Source organism: Bos grunniens, chromosome 7, assembly GCF_055505025.1.
Source record: "Bos grunniens cultivar Pamir isolate PY7600 chromosome 7, Bosgru_T2T1.0, whole genome shotgun sequence".
NCBI classification, from domain to species: Eukaryota; Metazoa; Chordata; class Mammalia; order Artiodactyla; family Bovidae; genus Bos; species Bos grunniens.
Window position 1 is genome coordinate 50,607,696 of NC_141171.1, and position 15,475 is coordinate 50,623,170.

The 15,475-nt window shown below is 40.7% G+C and overlaps 1 protein-coding gene across 1 annotated transcript in view; it reads right to left on the bottom strand.

Annotated features, from left to right (window-relative positions):
• Nucleotides 1-15,475, bottom strand: part of DNAJC18 (DnaJ heat shock protein family (Hsp40) member C18) — a 31,663-nt gene that overhangs the window by 12,026 nt on the left and 4,162 nt on the right. The window contains exons 3-5 of the mRNA XM_086411925.1: nt 4,039-4,184; nt 1,010-1,195; nt 80-189 (exon numbers count right to left, since the gene is read on the bottom strand). Coding sequence (XP_086268051.1) covers nt 80-189; nt 1,010-1,195; nt 4,039-4,184 — 442 coding nt within the window. The remainder of the gene's footprint in view (nt 1-79; nt 190-1,009; nt 1,196-4,038; nt 4,185-15,475) is intronic.

The window sequence follows — 15,475 nt, forward strand, 5'->3', positions numbered from 1 at the left end:
AAAACCTGATCTTACTCCATAAGGGTTAGTTTCAGTATGAGCGTTTATGGGCCGCTATTGTCCTATCCTCCCCAGGTACCTGAGGCTTATCTTCTTCCTCTTCCTTCCGTGTCTGCATTCTCTCATGTCGGTGCCGCCGGCGGTAATAGTGGGTGTCATCTGTCACATTTGAAAACATATGAATATTTCCTGGAAAAGAAAGAAAAATACTTAGCACGCAAATATGGCACACACCTCTTCCTTGCCTTTTCCAAGGTCCGTGCTTCCAACTAGGTTCTTTGAGGGTAGGGTATTGTCCCATATTACCCAATAGAAAAATAAAACAGTAGGTATATCAAGTGAACCAGCTGAAAATGGGACATGCTTAGCTCTCTCACCCTTATTTAAACAGTCCTTTGTAACTAGCGAGTGAGAGCAACCCGAGAGGCAGAGAAAGAAACAGCACTTGGGCCATGAATCCTGTCTGACATGCTCTTATCTGCCTTCTTGCCCAATATCAGATTATGTCACTAGTATCTGTAATTGCAACTCCACAAAATTCAATCTACTTCCAAGGCATTTAATTAACCCAACTTCCAATTCTCTGGGGGTATTTTTCTAACCTTTACCTTTATATAAGTGCTAGTTTACAATAATTATAATATAGGAATTTTGCTTCTAATTTATAAAACACTTAAAAAATATCGGTTGGTATTATCAGCCTCATTTTTTGGTGAGGAAACAAGATCAGACGGACTAAGTAAAAATCATGCATAGTTGGAGGCTGGAGACGACTTCAACCTCAGCTTATCTGATTCCACAGTCTTGTTTCCACCATACCACGGCCCCTCTATTCAGATCCTGAAAATATATATGACTGTTTTTGGCCACACCACATGGCATATGGGATCTTAGCTCTCCGAACCGGGATCAAACCTGAGCCCCCTGCAGTAGACGTGCAGAGTCTTAACCACTGGACCATCAGGGAAGTTCCTAAGACTTCTTAAATGAAAAAAGTTGGGATACTAACCTGTAGGAAAATGTCCTCCAAAGAAGACATTGAACAGCTCTTCTGGAGTGATGTCGGTTTCAAAGTCCCTGTAATAATTATAAGGTCTGGCTCGAGGGGCAGTGAAAGTCACCTGTTCATCTCCATATTCATCATAGCGGAGTCTCTTGTCAGGATTGCTCAGGACTGCAAAGGCATTTCCTATTGCTGCAACAAAAACAAAAAGCACCAGAGTACACAGTCTGTTACGGCTGAGGGTAATCACAGTAGTAGCAGTGAAGAGTTGGTGCTGGACAACTTCACAGTGACCCAAGGAGAGGTGCTTGGGCCTGGAAAGTTCACCGAAGTGCTTGCCCTTGAAATCTTCCCAAGATCTAGTTTGATAAGCCTTAAACACTGGAGTCAAGATAAACTTAGAAGTACTGTGCTCCTTCATCAAAAATGTGTTATTTCACTTGAGAGCAATAGTTTATGGTCAGAAACAGTTTATACATAAGCAATGGTATTCTAACATGAAGTCACATACAGTCTCCTGAATAAAATAATAAATAAAAATCCTCCTACTTGGTTAAAAGCAAAGTCCTCAGTCATCAGTCTTATTTCAGCTTACTTTTAAACATAGTCTTTAGAAATTAGGAAATGTATCTCCAGGGAATTCCCTGGTCGTCCAGTGGTTAGAACCTGTGCTTCCACTACCGAGGGTCCAGGTTTATTCCCTGGTTGGGGAACTAAGATCCCACAAGCCAGTCATTGTGGCTTAAAAAAACAAAAAAAATGTCCAGTGCCTCAGTGAGGGATCAAAGTCTGAATAGACTACATAAGCATACCATCACTTCTCCCTGTGCACAAATGTGCAAACTTTGTCCAATTTCATTTAAACATACAGTCAGTACCACCAATCAAAGAATCACCAAAGAAATCTTAAAAAAAAAAATCTTTTAAGTCATTCCCACCTGCCTACCTTTAATTCAGTCAACACTATCAGAAACATAGTCAGAAAGAGCATTTCCTTGTGAGTCTTCTAGTCAGGGAACTGTATTAAGTATTTATAGCAATAGAACAGTTAAGCAGAAAAAAAAAAAAACAGAAAAACCTAAACAGAGTTGTTTAAACATTCACATCCCTTGAAATCTGGCAGATTTCTTAGAGAAATGGCATCAGTCTGTGACGTACCCTACATGAAGGTATGAGGAGAATGTGGTTTATCTGTTTCCTTATAGAAACTGTGGGGAGAATGAGATTCACAAAGGCACATCAACAAAGGTAGCTTGTCCTCTAAGGTAAATGCTGACTTTAAAAAAATGTCTCAGATCTATCGTTTTTTTTACTTTTTTCTTTTTTACAAACATTTATTTATTTGGCTGTGCCGCATCTTAGTTGGGGCATTAGGGATCTATAATCTTTCAGTTGCAGCACGTGGGATCCAGTTCCCTGACCAGGGATCGAACCTGGATTCCCTGCATTGCAAGCACCGAGTCTTAGCCACTAGACCACCAGAGAAGCCCCTACTTTTCCTTTTGAAAAATTCCAATCTCCAGAAAAGTTGAAAAAAATAGTACAATAAACACCTTTAACCTTATTCATCAATGTTAGCATTTTACCACTTTGCTTTTCTCAATGCTCTACACATACATGCATATATATATAATATGTATTCATTTTTTCTTGCTAAATCACTTGGAAGTAGGCTGAAGATATTCTGACACTTCACTCCTAAATATTTTAGCATACATCTCTGAAGAAGAAAGATACTCTCCTACATGATCAAAATATAATATCACAGTTAAGAAAATTAACACCAACTCATTATCACCCAGTAAATCCATTCAGGGTTAATGTACTGTCCTTGGTTTCACATCTCTTTAGTTTCTTTTCATCTGGAACAGTCTCCCCACCTTTTTTGCTTTTCTTTTATTGAATTTTTTGAAGAGTAGTTCAGTGTTCTTTGTAGAATGTTCCATATTTTGATTGTTTCCTCTTTATTAGATTCAGGTCAAACATTCTGGCAAGAATACCACATAGTATTACAACATGTAATGTTAAATTGTTCTAGTAATGGTGATGATAAATTAGATCACTTGCTTAAAGTAGTAACAGCTAGCTATCTCCATTACTTAGAAAATTTTCCCTGTGCAATCTGGGCTTCCCAAGTGGCTCAGTGGTAAAGAATCTACCTGCCAATGTAGCAGACTGGGGTTCAATCCTTGGGTTGGGAAGATCCCTTAGAGAAGGAAATGGCAACACACTCCAGTATTCTTGCCTGGGAAATCCCACAGACAGAGGAGCCTGGTGGGCAACAGTCCATGGGGTCACAAAAGAGTCAGGCATGATTGAGCAACTAAATAACAACAAAATCAGTAAGTATTCTGTGGGATAATACTTTGACATTATGTGAATATTCTATTCAACAACAACCTATTACCCAATGGTTTTAGCATCTACTGATAATCCTTTCCTGAATCAATGACATTCCTCAGGGTGAAGCTCTTAAGTGAAATTTTTATTTATGTATTGGATGCAAAATATTTTTTGAGAATATGTTTCTGAAAGTATCACAGAAATCAATGGAAAAAGCTTTGATCTATAACTATGTTTTTGCTCTCTACAAAGTCTTATAAAGCCTTTTTATACTAACCACATGTTTATAATGCAGGTTTCATGAACAAAGAGTTTCATGGTCAAAGAAGCTTTGAAACGCTATCTAGGTCCTGCCTGCAAGTGGCTACCAACCTTTAAGTTCCACAAGAGGAATCATATCAGTTTTACTTACCCTGGCACCGGACACATAGATCTTCAATAAATATTTGCTGAATCAAAGAATAAAAGGTTCTGTAAGATATTACAGAGAAACCAATTTTTTTTCCCAAAAGAAATTAAAGTAAGAAATTAAGGAGAGAGCTATGCTAATAATCACTACCTAAGAGGTGTGGCAGGAAAAAACAAGACCCTGCTTGTAGCCTTAGAAAACAATTACGAGAGAGGCTGGAAACAACTTGCTGTGACCAAACACCACAAGGAGGGCATAATTAAGCATTAGTTTAGGATCAGACCTTTGAAAGCATCTGTTGCTCCAGGAGCACAGTTCTTGTCAGGATGAAATTTCAGGGCAAGTTTTCGGTAAGCTTTCTTAAGCTCTTCATCACTAGCATCTCGTGAAACTCCCAGAATTTCATAGTAATTTCTGCATTTCTTGATCCTAAAAACACAAATCAGAAACATTTTTTTAGTATGTCTACAAAGGTCCCTTTTGTACAATTAACTGCTAAATAGTAAATCAATATCCAATCTGTGAGACCCAAAGCAGAAAGAGAGAAAACTGGTGAACACATTAATGAATCATTCAATTCACTAACAATGTCCTCCTCCCAGTGACAGCTTAATTCCTTTCAAAGTATTTTTACATCTAATATGTTATTCTTTCTATATCCCTGTAAGTGGGTAGAACAAGTATACTAATCCTTATATTAAGGCCCAATCTAAGGTCCTCAAAGTTGAACCACAGGACAGCAAAGGCAGAAGAAATACCCTAACCATTTTTTAAAATGTACCTCTTTTTTATGGCTATCTTTTTAAACTTTGTTTTAAAAAGTTATAAAGGCACCTTACCTACCTCCTGAGAAATCTGTATGCAGGTCAAGAAGGAACAGTTAGAACCAGATATGGAACAACAGACTGGTTCCAAATTGGGAAAAGAGTACGTCAAGGTTGTATATTGTCACCCTGTTTATTTAACTTATATGCAGAGTGCATCATACAAAATGCCAGGCTGGATGAAGCACAAGCTGGAATCAAGTTTGCCCGGAGAAATATCAATAACCCTTAGGGCAGAAAGCGAAGAAGAACTAAAGAGCCTATTGATGAAAGTGAAAGAGGAGAGGGAAAAAGTTGGCTTAAAACTCAACATTCAGAAAACTAAGATCATGGGATCCGGTCCCATCACTTCATGGCAAATAGATGGGGAAACAATGGAAACAGTGAGACTTTATTTTTTTGGGCTCCAAATTCACTGCAGATGGTGACTGCAGCCATGAAATTAAAAGATGTTTGCTCCTTGGAAGAAAAGCTATGACCAACCTAGACAGCATATTAAAAAGCAGAAACAACAAAATTCTGTAAAGCAACTATCCTTCAATAAAAAATTTTTTTAAAAAGCAGAGACATTACTTTGCCAACAAAGGTCTGTCTAGTCAAAGCTATGGTTTTTCAAAGAGTCATATATGGATGTGAGAGTTGGACTATAAAGAAAGCTGAGTGCCGAAGAATTGATGCTTTTGAACTGGTGTTGGAGAAGACTCTTGAGAGTCCCTTGGACTGCAAGGAGATCAAACCAGTCAATCCTAAAGGAAATCAGTCCTGAATATTCATTGGAAGGACTGATGCTGAAGCTGAAACTCCAATAATTTGGCCACCTGATGTGAAGAACAGACTCATTGGAAAAGACCCAGATGCTGGGAAAGATTGAAGGCATAAGGAGAAGGGGAAGACAGAGGATGAGATGGTTGGATGGCATCACTGACTCAATGGACATGAGTTTGAGCAAGCTCTGGGAGTTGGTGATAGACAGGGAAGCCTGGCATGCTGCAGTCCATGGGGTTGCAAAGAGTTGGACATGACTGAGCAACTGAACTGAACTGATGGTAGAAGAAAAATATCCAAAATACTAAACTATATACAGTGAAACAACTTCCTGCTTCCCCATTTTCTGTTCCCCAATCTCCTATGCTAAGAATAACCACAGTTAGAAGTTTTCTGTGGGGATTTCCTTGGTGGCCTAGTAGTTAGGATTCTGAGCTTTCACTGCCATAACCCAGGTTCAATCCCTGGCCAGGGAACTGAGATCCTACAAGATGCACAGCCAAAAAAAAAAAAAAGTTTTCTCATTCCCATGTACAGAGACAGCACATGTATAAAAACAGCCCCATTTTTTAACTTTTTTTCTTATTAATACCTAAATGTAAGCATATTACAATCACCCTTCTACATCCTTTTTTCAAACAACAATTTATCTTGGGGATTGACCAGTAACTTACAGAGATGAGAAGTACAGGGTTAATAGTTTATACCACCAGAGCAGCAGTTCTGACCTTTTTGATATAAAAAGTCTTTTATACTCTTGAGCAGCAGTGAGGAGATACCCCTCGTCCAAGGTAAGGAGCATTGGCTGCACTTTGCTGGAGCAGCCGTGAAGAGATGCCCCACGCCCAAGGTAAGAGAAACCCAAGTAAGACGGTAGGTGTTGCAAGAGGGCATCAGAGGGCAGACACACTGAAACCATACTCACAGAAAACTAGTCAATCTAATCACACTAGGACCACAGCCTTGTCTAACTCAATGAAACTAAGCCATGCCCTGTGGGGCCACCCAAGACAGGCAGGTCATGGTGGAGAGATCTGACAGAATGTGGTCCACTAGAGAAGGGAATGGCAAACCACTTCAGTATTCTTGCCTTGAGAACCCCATGAACAGTATGAAAAGGCAAAATGATAGGATACTGAAAGAGGACACTCCCCAGGTCAGTAGATGCCCGATATGCTACTGGAGATCAGTGGAGAAATAACTCCAGAAAGAATGAAGGGATGGAGCCAAAGCAAAAAGAATACCCAGCTGTGGATGTGACTGGTGATAGAAGCAAGGTCCGATGCTGTAAAGAGCAATATTGCATAGGAACCTGGAATGTCAGGTCCATGAATCAAGGCAAATTTGAAGTGGTCAAACAAGAGATGGCAAGAGTGAATGTCGACATTCTAGGAATCAGCGAACTGAAATGGACTGGAATGGGTGAATTTAACTCAGATGACCATTATATCTACTACTGTGGGCAGGAATCCCTCAGAAGAAGTAGCCGTCATGGTCAACAAAAGAGTCCGAAATGCAGTACTTGGATGCAATCTCAAAAACGACAGAATGAGCTCTGTTCGTTTCCAAGGCAAACCGTTCAATATCACAGTAATCTAAGTCTATGCCCCAACCAGTAACGCTGAAGAAGCTGAAGTTGAATGGTTCTATGAAGACCTACAAGACCTTTTAGAACTAACACCCAAAAAAGATGTCCTTTTCATTATAGGGGACTGGAATGCAAAAGTAGGAAGTCAAGAAACACCTGGAGTAACAGGCAAATTTGGCCTTGGAATACGGAATGAAGCAGGGCAAAGACTAATAGAGTTTTGCCAAGAAAATGCACTGGTCATAGCAAACACCCTCTTCCAACAACACAAGAGAAGACTCTATACATGGACATCACCAGATGGTCAACACCGAAATCAGATTGATTATATTCTTTGCAGCCAAAGATGGAGAAGCTCTATACAGTCAGCAAAAACAAGACCAGGAGCTGACTGTGGCTCAGACCATAAACTCCTTATTGCCAAATTCAGACTTAAATTGAAAAAAGTAGGGAAAACCACTAGACCATTTAGGTATGACCTAAATCAAATCCCTTATGATTATACAGTGGAAGTGAGAAATAGATTTAAGGGCCTAGATCTGATAGATAGAGTGCCTGATGAGCTATGGAATGAGGTTCGTGACATTGTACAGGAGACAGGGATCAAGACCATCCCCATGGAAAAGAAATACAAAAAAGCAAAATGGCTGTCTGGGGAGGCCTTACAAATAGCTGTGAAAAGAAGAGAAGTGAAAAGCAAAGGAGAAAAGGAAAGATATAAACATCTGAATGCAGAGTTCTAAAGAATAGCAAGAAGAGATAAGAAAGCCTTCTTCAGCGATCAATGCAAAGAAATAGAGGAAAACAACAGAATGGGAAAGACTAGAGATCTCTTCAAGAAAATTAGAGATACCAAAGGAACATTTCATGCAAAGATGGGCTCGATAAAGGACAGAAATGGTATGGCCCTAACAGAAGCAGAAGATATTAAGAAGAGATGGCAAGAATACACAGAACTGTATAAAAAAGATCTTCACGACCCAGATAATCACGATGGTATGATCACTGACCTAGAGCCAGACATCCTGGAATGTGAAGTCCAGTGGGCCTTAGAAAGCATCACTACAAACAAAGCTAGTGGAGGTGATAGAATTCCAGTTGAGCTATTCCAAATCCTGAAAGATGATGCTGTGAAAATGCTGCACTCAACATGCCAGCAAATTTGGAAAACTTAGCAGTGGCCACAGGACTGGAAAAGGTCAGTTTTCATTTCAATCCCAAAGAAAGGCAATGCCAAAGAATGCTCAAACTACCACACAATTGCACTCATCTCACACGCTAGTAAAGTAATGCTCAAAATTCTCCAAGCCAGGCTTCAGCAATATGTGAACCGTGAACTTCCTGATGTTCAAGCTGGTTTAGAAAAGGCAGAGGAACCAGAGATCAAATTGCCAACATCCGCTAGATCATGGAAAAAGCAAGAGAGTTCCAGAAAAACATCTATTTCTGCTTTATTGACTATGCCAAAGCCTTTGACTGTGTGGATCACAATAAACTGTGGAAAACTCTGAAAGAGATGGGAATACCAGACCACCTGATCTGCCTCTTGAGAAATCTGTATGCAGGTCAGGAAGCAACAGTTAGAACTGGACATGGAACAACAGACTGGTTCCAAATAGGAAAAGGAGTATGTGAAGGCTGTATATTGTCACCCTGTTTATTTAACTTATATGCAGAATACATCATGAGAAACGCTGGACTGGAACAAACACAAGCTGGAATCAAGATTGCTGGGAGAAATATCAATAACCTCAGATATGCAGATGACACCACTCTTATGGCAGAAATGAAGAGGAACTAAAAAGCCTATTGATGAAAGTGAAAGTGGAGAGTGAAAAAGTTGGCTTAAAGCTCAACATTCAGAAAACAAAGATCATGGCATCCGGTCCCATCACTTCATGGGAAATAGATGGAGAAAGAGTGGAAACAGTGTCAGACTTTATTTTTCTGGGCTCCAAAATCACTGCAGAGGGTGACTGCAGCCATGAAATTAAAAGACGCTTACTCCTTGGAAGGAAAGTTATGACCAACCTAGATAGCATATTCAAAAGCAGAGACGTTACTTTGCCAACAAAGGTTCATCTAGTCAAGGCTATGGTTTTCCTGTGGTCATGTATGGATGTGAGAGTTGGACTATGAAAAAGGCTGAGCGCTGAAGAATTGATGCTTTTGAACTGTGGTGTTGGAGAAGACTCTTGAGAGTCCTTTGGACTGCAAGGAGATCCAACCAGTCCATTCTAAAGGAAATCAGCCCTGGGATTTCTTTGGAAGGAATGATGCTAAAGCTGAAACTCCAGTACTTTGGCTACCTCATGTGAAGAGTTGACTCATTGGAAAAGACTCTGATGCTGGGAGCGATTGGGGGCAAGAGGAGAAGCGGACGACAGAAGATGAGATGGCTGGATGGCATCTCTGACTCGATGGACGTGAGTCTGAGTGAACTCCGGGAGTTGGTGATGGACAGGGAGGACTAGCATGCTGCGATTCATGGGGTCGCAAAGAGTCGGACACGACTGAGCGACTGATCTGATCTGATCTGATCTGAAAAAGATATAATTGGATATTATATAGCCTCTCACGTGAAAAAGGCAAATATGTGTTTGTATTATTATGAAGATATTGTGTGTTTTTTTGGGGGGTGGGGGACAGCTGCACCAAGCAGCATGTGGAACTTTGCTGATCAGTGGTCAAACCTGCACCCTCTGCAGTGGAAGCAAAGAATCTTAACCACTGGACCACTAGGGAAGTTCACAAAGATAGTTTAAAACTTGTAGACCTCTTTCCAAAATGGTCTTGGGATTCTCAAACCACACCTTTGAGAATGACTACAGCATGAACTCTGGAGTCAAAATGCCTTGGTTGGCATCTGACTTTGCTGTGGACTTAACTCTGTTTTATCTTTTGAAATGGGCTAATAATTATACCTGTATTTCACAGAGCTGTTATAATTAAATTAAGTGTTCATTAAAATGCTTGATAGCATCTGACATGATGTAAATATTGGCTATTGTTAAAAATCTACCACATTCTACAGATGGCCAACAGGCACACAAAAAGATCTCAACATTGCTAATTACTGGAGAAATGTGAATCAAAACTACAATGAGGTATATATCACCTCACATTGGTCAGAATGGCGATGATCAAAAAGTCTACAAACAAATGCTTGAGTGGGTATGGAAAAAAGGAAACCCTCCTACATTCTTGGGAGGAATATAAATTGGTGCAGCTATATGGAGAACAGTATGGTGGTTCCTTAAAAAAGCTAAAAATAGAACATATGGTCCTGGACATACATCTGGAAAAGATGAAAACTCTAATTTGAAAACATACATGCACTCCAGTGTTCACAGCAGCACTCTTTACAATAGCCAGATGAATGGATAGAAAAGATGTGGTGTATATATATATATATATAGTGGAATATTACTCAGCCATAAAAAACAAAGAAATGCCATTTGTAGCAACAAGGACGGATCTAGAGATTATCATACTAGGTGAGGTAAGTCAGACAAAGCCAAATATCATATAATATCACTTGTATGTGGACTATAAAAAGATGACACAAATCAGCTGATTTACAAAACAGATACACTCACTGACACAGAAAACAAATTTATGGTTACCAGAGGGGAAAGCTGTCTAGGTTGGCCATAACTTTCCTTCCAAGAAGTAAGCATCTTTTAGTTTCATGGCTGCAGTCACCATCTGCAGTGATTTTGGGGTCCCCTAAAATAAAGTCCGCCACTGTTGTCACTGTTTCCCCATCTATTTGCCATGAAGTGATGGGACCAGATGCCATGATCTTCGTTTTCTGAATGTTGAGCTTTAAGCCAACTTTTTCGCTCTCCTCTTTCACTTGCATCAAGAGGCTCTTTAGTTCCTCTTCACTTTCTGCCATAAGGGTGGTGTCATCTGCATATCTGAGGTTATTGATATTTCTCCCGGCAATCTTGATTCCAGCTTGTGCTTCATCCAGCCCAGTGTTTCTCATGATGTACTCTGCATGTAAATGAAATAAGCAGGGTGACAATATACAACCGTGACGTACTCCTTTTCCTATTTGGAACCAGCCTGTTGTTCCATGTCCAGTTCTAACTGTTGCTTCCTGACCTGCATACAGATTTCTCAAGAGGCAGGTCAGGTGGTTGCTATTCCCATCTCTTTCAGAATTTTCCAGTTTGTTGTGATCCACACAGTCAAAGGCTTTGGCATAGTCAATAAAGCAGAAATAGATGTTTTTCTGAAACTCTCTTGCTTTTTCCATGATCCAGCAGATGTTGGCAATTTGATCTCTGGTTCCTCTGACTTTTCTAAAACCAGCTTGAACATCTGGAAGTTCATGGTTCATGTATTGCTGAAGCCTGGCTTGGAGAATTTTGAGCATTACTTTACTAGCGTGTGAGATGAGTGTAATTGTGCGGTAGTTTGAGCACTCTCTGGCATTGCCTTTCTTGGGATAGGAATGAAAACTGACCTTTTCCAGTCCTGTGGCCACTGCTGAGTTTTCCAAATTTGCTGGCATATTGAGTGTAGCACTTTCACAGCATCATCAAGGTCTGTCTAGTCAAGGCTATGGTTTTTCCAGTAGTCATGTATGGATGTGAGAGTTGGACTGTAAAGAAAGCCGAGTGCTGACGAACTGATGCTTTTGAACTGTGGTGTTGGAGGAGACTTTTGAGAGTCTCTTGGACTGCAAGGAGATCCAACCAGTCCATCCTAAAGGAGATCAGACCTGAGTGTTCATTGGAAGGACTGATATTGAAGCTGAAACTCCAATAATTTGGCCGCCTGATGTGAAGAACTGACTCATTGGAAAAGATCCTGATGCTGGGAAAGACTGAAGGAGGGAGAAGGGGATGACAGAGGATGAGATGGTTGGATGGCATCACTGACTTAATGGACATGAGTTTAGGTAAACTCCAGGAATTGGTGATGGACAGGTAGGCCTGGTGTGCTGCAGTCCATGAGGTCGCAAAGAGTCAGACACGACTGAGCGACTGAACTGAACTGAACTGAAATGAGGGGAAAGCAGGGGTGAGGGAGTGGGAAGGAAGGGGACAGGTTAGGACTTGGGGATTAACAGATACATACTACTTTATATAAAATAATCAATAAGGTCATACTATATATATATATAGCACAAGGAACTGTACTCAATATCCTATAATAATCTATAATAGAAAAGAATCTGAAAAAGAACATATATATATATATATATATATATATTCAGTTTTACGTAACATAATATTTTGCTCCACACTAGAAACTAACACAATTTGTAAATCAACTATACTTTTAAAATCTACCACATTCTTCTAAAGGGTGCATATTCTTGCACTGTTATGGATGTATGGGCTTCCCAGGTGGTTCAGTGGTGAAGAATCCACCTGGCAATGCAGGAGACTTGCGTTTGATCCCTGGGTCAGGAAGATCCCCTTGAGGAGGAAATGGCACCCTACTCCAGTGTTCTTGCCTGGAAAAACCCCACGGACTGAGAAGCCTGGCAGGCAACAATCTACAGGGTTGCAAAGAGTCAGACACAACTGAGTGACTGAGCATGCATGCATGTACATTCCCTACTGATGAGGCATTTAAAGTACCTCCAGTTTTTTCTATCACACAACTCAGTTGAGCAGGCAGAGGCTCACAGTGTTGCTGAAGAGTTCATAAGTTAGTAACACAGTCGGGACTGTTCATGCAGGGTCTGGAATGTCAGTTGGGGTCCTTCCCCAATAGCTGCTTGTGGGGATCCTATGGATTCCACACCCTAGTTTCCAATTCCTGATTCCATGGCAAATACTCCCCTGCCTCTCTCTTTCTCTTTCCATCTCTCCCTTATCAGATATATAATTTGAAAATATTTTCTCCCATTTTGTGGGTTGATTTTTCACCTTCTTGGTGGTATCTTTTGAAGTACAAAATTTTTAATTTTGATGAAGTCCAATTTGCCTATATTTTCTTTTATAATGTATACTTTGGTTGTCAACACAAAATGACTCCCTAATCCAATGTCACAAAGCTTTACATTTATGTTTTCCTCTAAGAGTTTTATAGTTTTAGCTCTTATATTTAGGTCCTAGGTCTTAGAATAAATTTTTTTATTTGTGTGAGGAAGGAGTCCAAGTTCATTTTTTGCAATGTGGATATCCAGTTGTCCCAACAAGAAGACTAGTCTTTCCCCCATTAAATTGTCTTGGCACTCTTGTCAAAAACCAATTAATCATAAATATAAGGGTTTATCTCAGGAGTGTCAATTCTACTTCATTGATCTAAATGCCTATCCTATGCTAGTGCACACTATCTTCATTCTGAATCTTTGCAGTAGGTTTTGAAATTGGGAAGTATGAGTCTTCCAACTTTGCACTTTTTTCCCAAGACTGTTTTGGCTTCCCTGGTGGCTCAGATGGTAAAGAATCTGCTTGCAATGCAGGAGACACAGGTTCAATCCCTGAGTTGGGAAGATCCCCTGGAGAAGGGAATGGCTACCCACTCCAGTATTCTTGCCTGGATAATCCCATGGGCAGAGAAGCTTGGCGGGCTACAGTCCATGGGGGTCACAAAGAGTTGGACATGACTGAGTGACTAACACTTGGTTACTCTAGGTCCTTTGCATTTTCAGGATGCATCCTGAAATCCATGAATTTCAGGATCAGATTGTCAATTTCTGCAAAAAAAAGGTAACTGGGAATTTAATAGGGATTGTGTTGAATCTGTGGGTCAATTTGAGGAATATTATCAAAATGAAGATTGCTGGGAAAAATATCAATAACCTCAGATACGCAGATGACACCATCCTTATGGCAGAAAGTGAAAAACTAAAGAGCCTCTTGACGAAAGTGAAAGAGGAGAGTGAAAAAGTGGCTTAAAACTCAACATTCAGAAAACTAAGATCATGGCATCCAGTCCCATCACTTCATGGCAAATAGGTGGGGAAACAATGGAAACAGAGAGAGATTTATCTTTTTGGGCTCCAAAATCACTGCAGATGGTGACTGCAGCCATGAAATTATAAGATGCTTGCTCCTTAGAAGAAAAGCTATGACCAACCTAGACAGCATATTAAAAAGCAGAGACATTACTTTACCAACAAAGGTCCATATAGTCAAAGCTATGTTTTTTCCATAAGTCATGTATGGATGTGAGAGTTGGACCATAAAGAAAGCCAACCGCCAAAGAATTGATGCTTTTGAACTGTGGTGTTGGAGAAGACTCTCGAGAGTCACTTGGACTGCAAGGAGATCAAACCAGTCAATCCCAAAGGAAACCAGTCCTGAATATTCACTGGAAGGACTAATGCTGAAACTGAAACTCCAATACTTTGGCCACCTGATGTGAAGACCCTGATGCTGGGAAAGATCAAAGGCAGGAGGAAAAGGGGAAGACAGAGGATGAGATGGTTGAATGGCATCACTGACTCTATGGACATGAGTTTGAGCAAGCTCCAGGAGCTGGTGATGGATAGGGAAGCCTGGCATGCTTCAGTCCATGGGGTCGTAGAGTTGAACATGACTGAGCGACTGAACTGAACCAATATTAAGCCTTTCGATTCATAAACACAGGCAAACTTCCCATTTAGTTAGAGTTTCTTTATTTCTTTTAATGAAGTTTGTAGTTTTCAATGTACAATCTTATATTTGTTAAATTTATTCCTAAGCATTTTATTCTTTTTGATGCTGTTATAAATGAAACTGTTTTCATTTTCGGATTGTTCATTGTTGCTGCTGCTGCTGCTGCTAAGTCTTGTCCAACTCTGCGACCCCATAGACGGCAGCCCACCAGGTTCCCCCGTCCCTGGGATTTTCCAGGCAAGAACACTGGAGTGGGTTGCCATTCCCTTCTCCAATGCATGAAAGTGAAAAGTGAAAGTGAAGCCACTCAGTCGTGTCCGACTCCTAGCGACCCCATGGACTGCAGCCTTCCAGGCTCCTCCGTCCATGGGATTTGCCAGGCAAGAGTACTGGAGTGGGGTGCCATTGCTTTCTCCGTGTTCATTGCTAATGTATAGAAAAATAATGATTTCCCTATGCAAGTTTTCCCTTACAGGTGCCCCAGGGCATAGACCCATTGTTGCTACTGGTTTTTCCTAAGTTATATACCAAAGACTCCAGAAGGCTTTTCCTTGAAGAGTCAACCAGGTGGTGCCCAGGACCCTGGGGCAGCAGCTGGCTCCTAAAAAAGTCCATGACTGTGGGCACCTCTGTCTCTACCCTCCATGTTCGTGACGCCACCTGGCCTTCTCTTGCATGTTGGACAAAGGATGAACCACAAGAGTTTCTTATCATCACTTTCAAATGAGGATTTTTCTCAAAATAGCAGCAGCAGCCAGGGGAAGGGAGGGAGGTTTTATTCATTTCCACAGTTTATACTGAACCTTTTGGAATTACTGTTTTTCCCAAATTTTTCTCTGGCGGTGGATGTGTCATTGAGCCAGCCATCCCCTGAAGCCTTAGTACCCCAAGCTGCCCGCCAGGAGGGGGTCACTACCCTCCCGGAGCTTCTCTTGGATCTCTTTTAAAAGTTCCCCAACAAATAGGATTCTT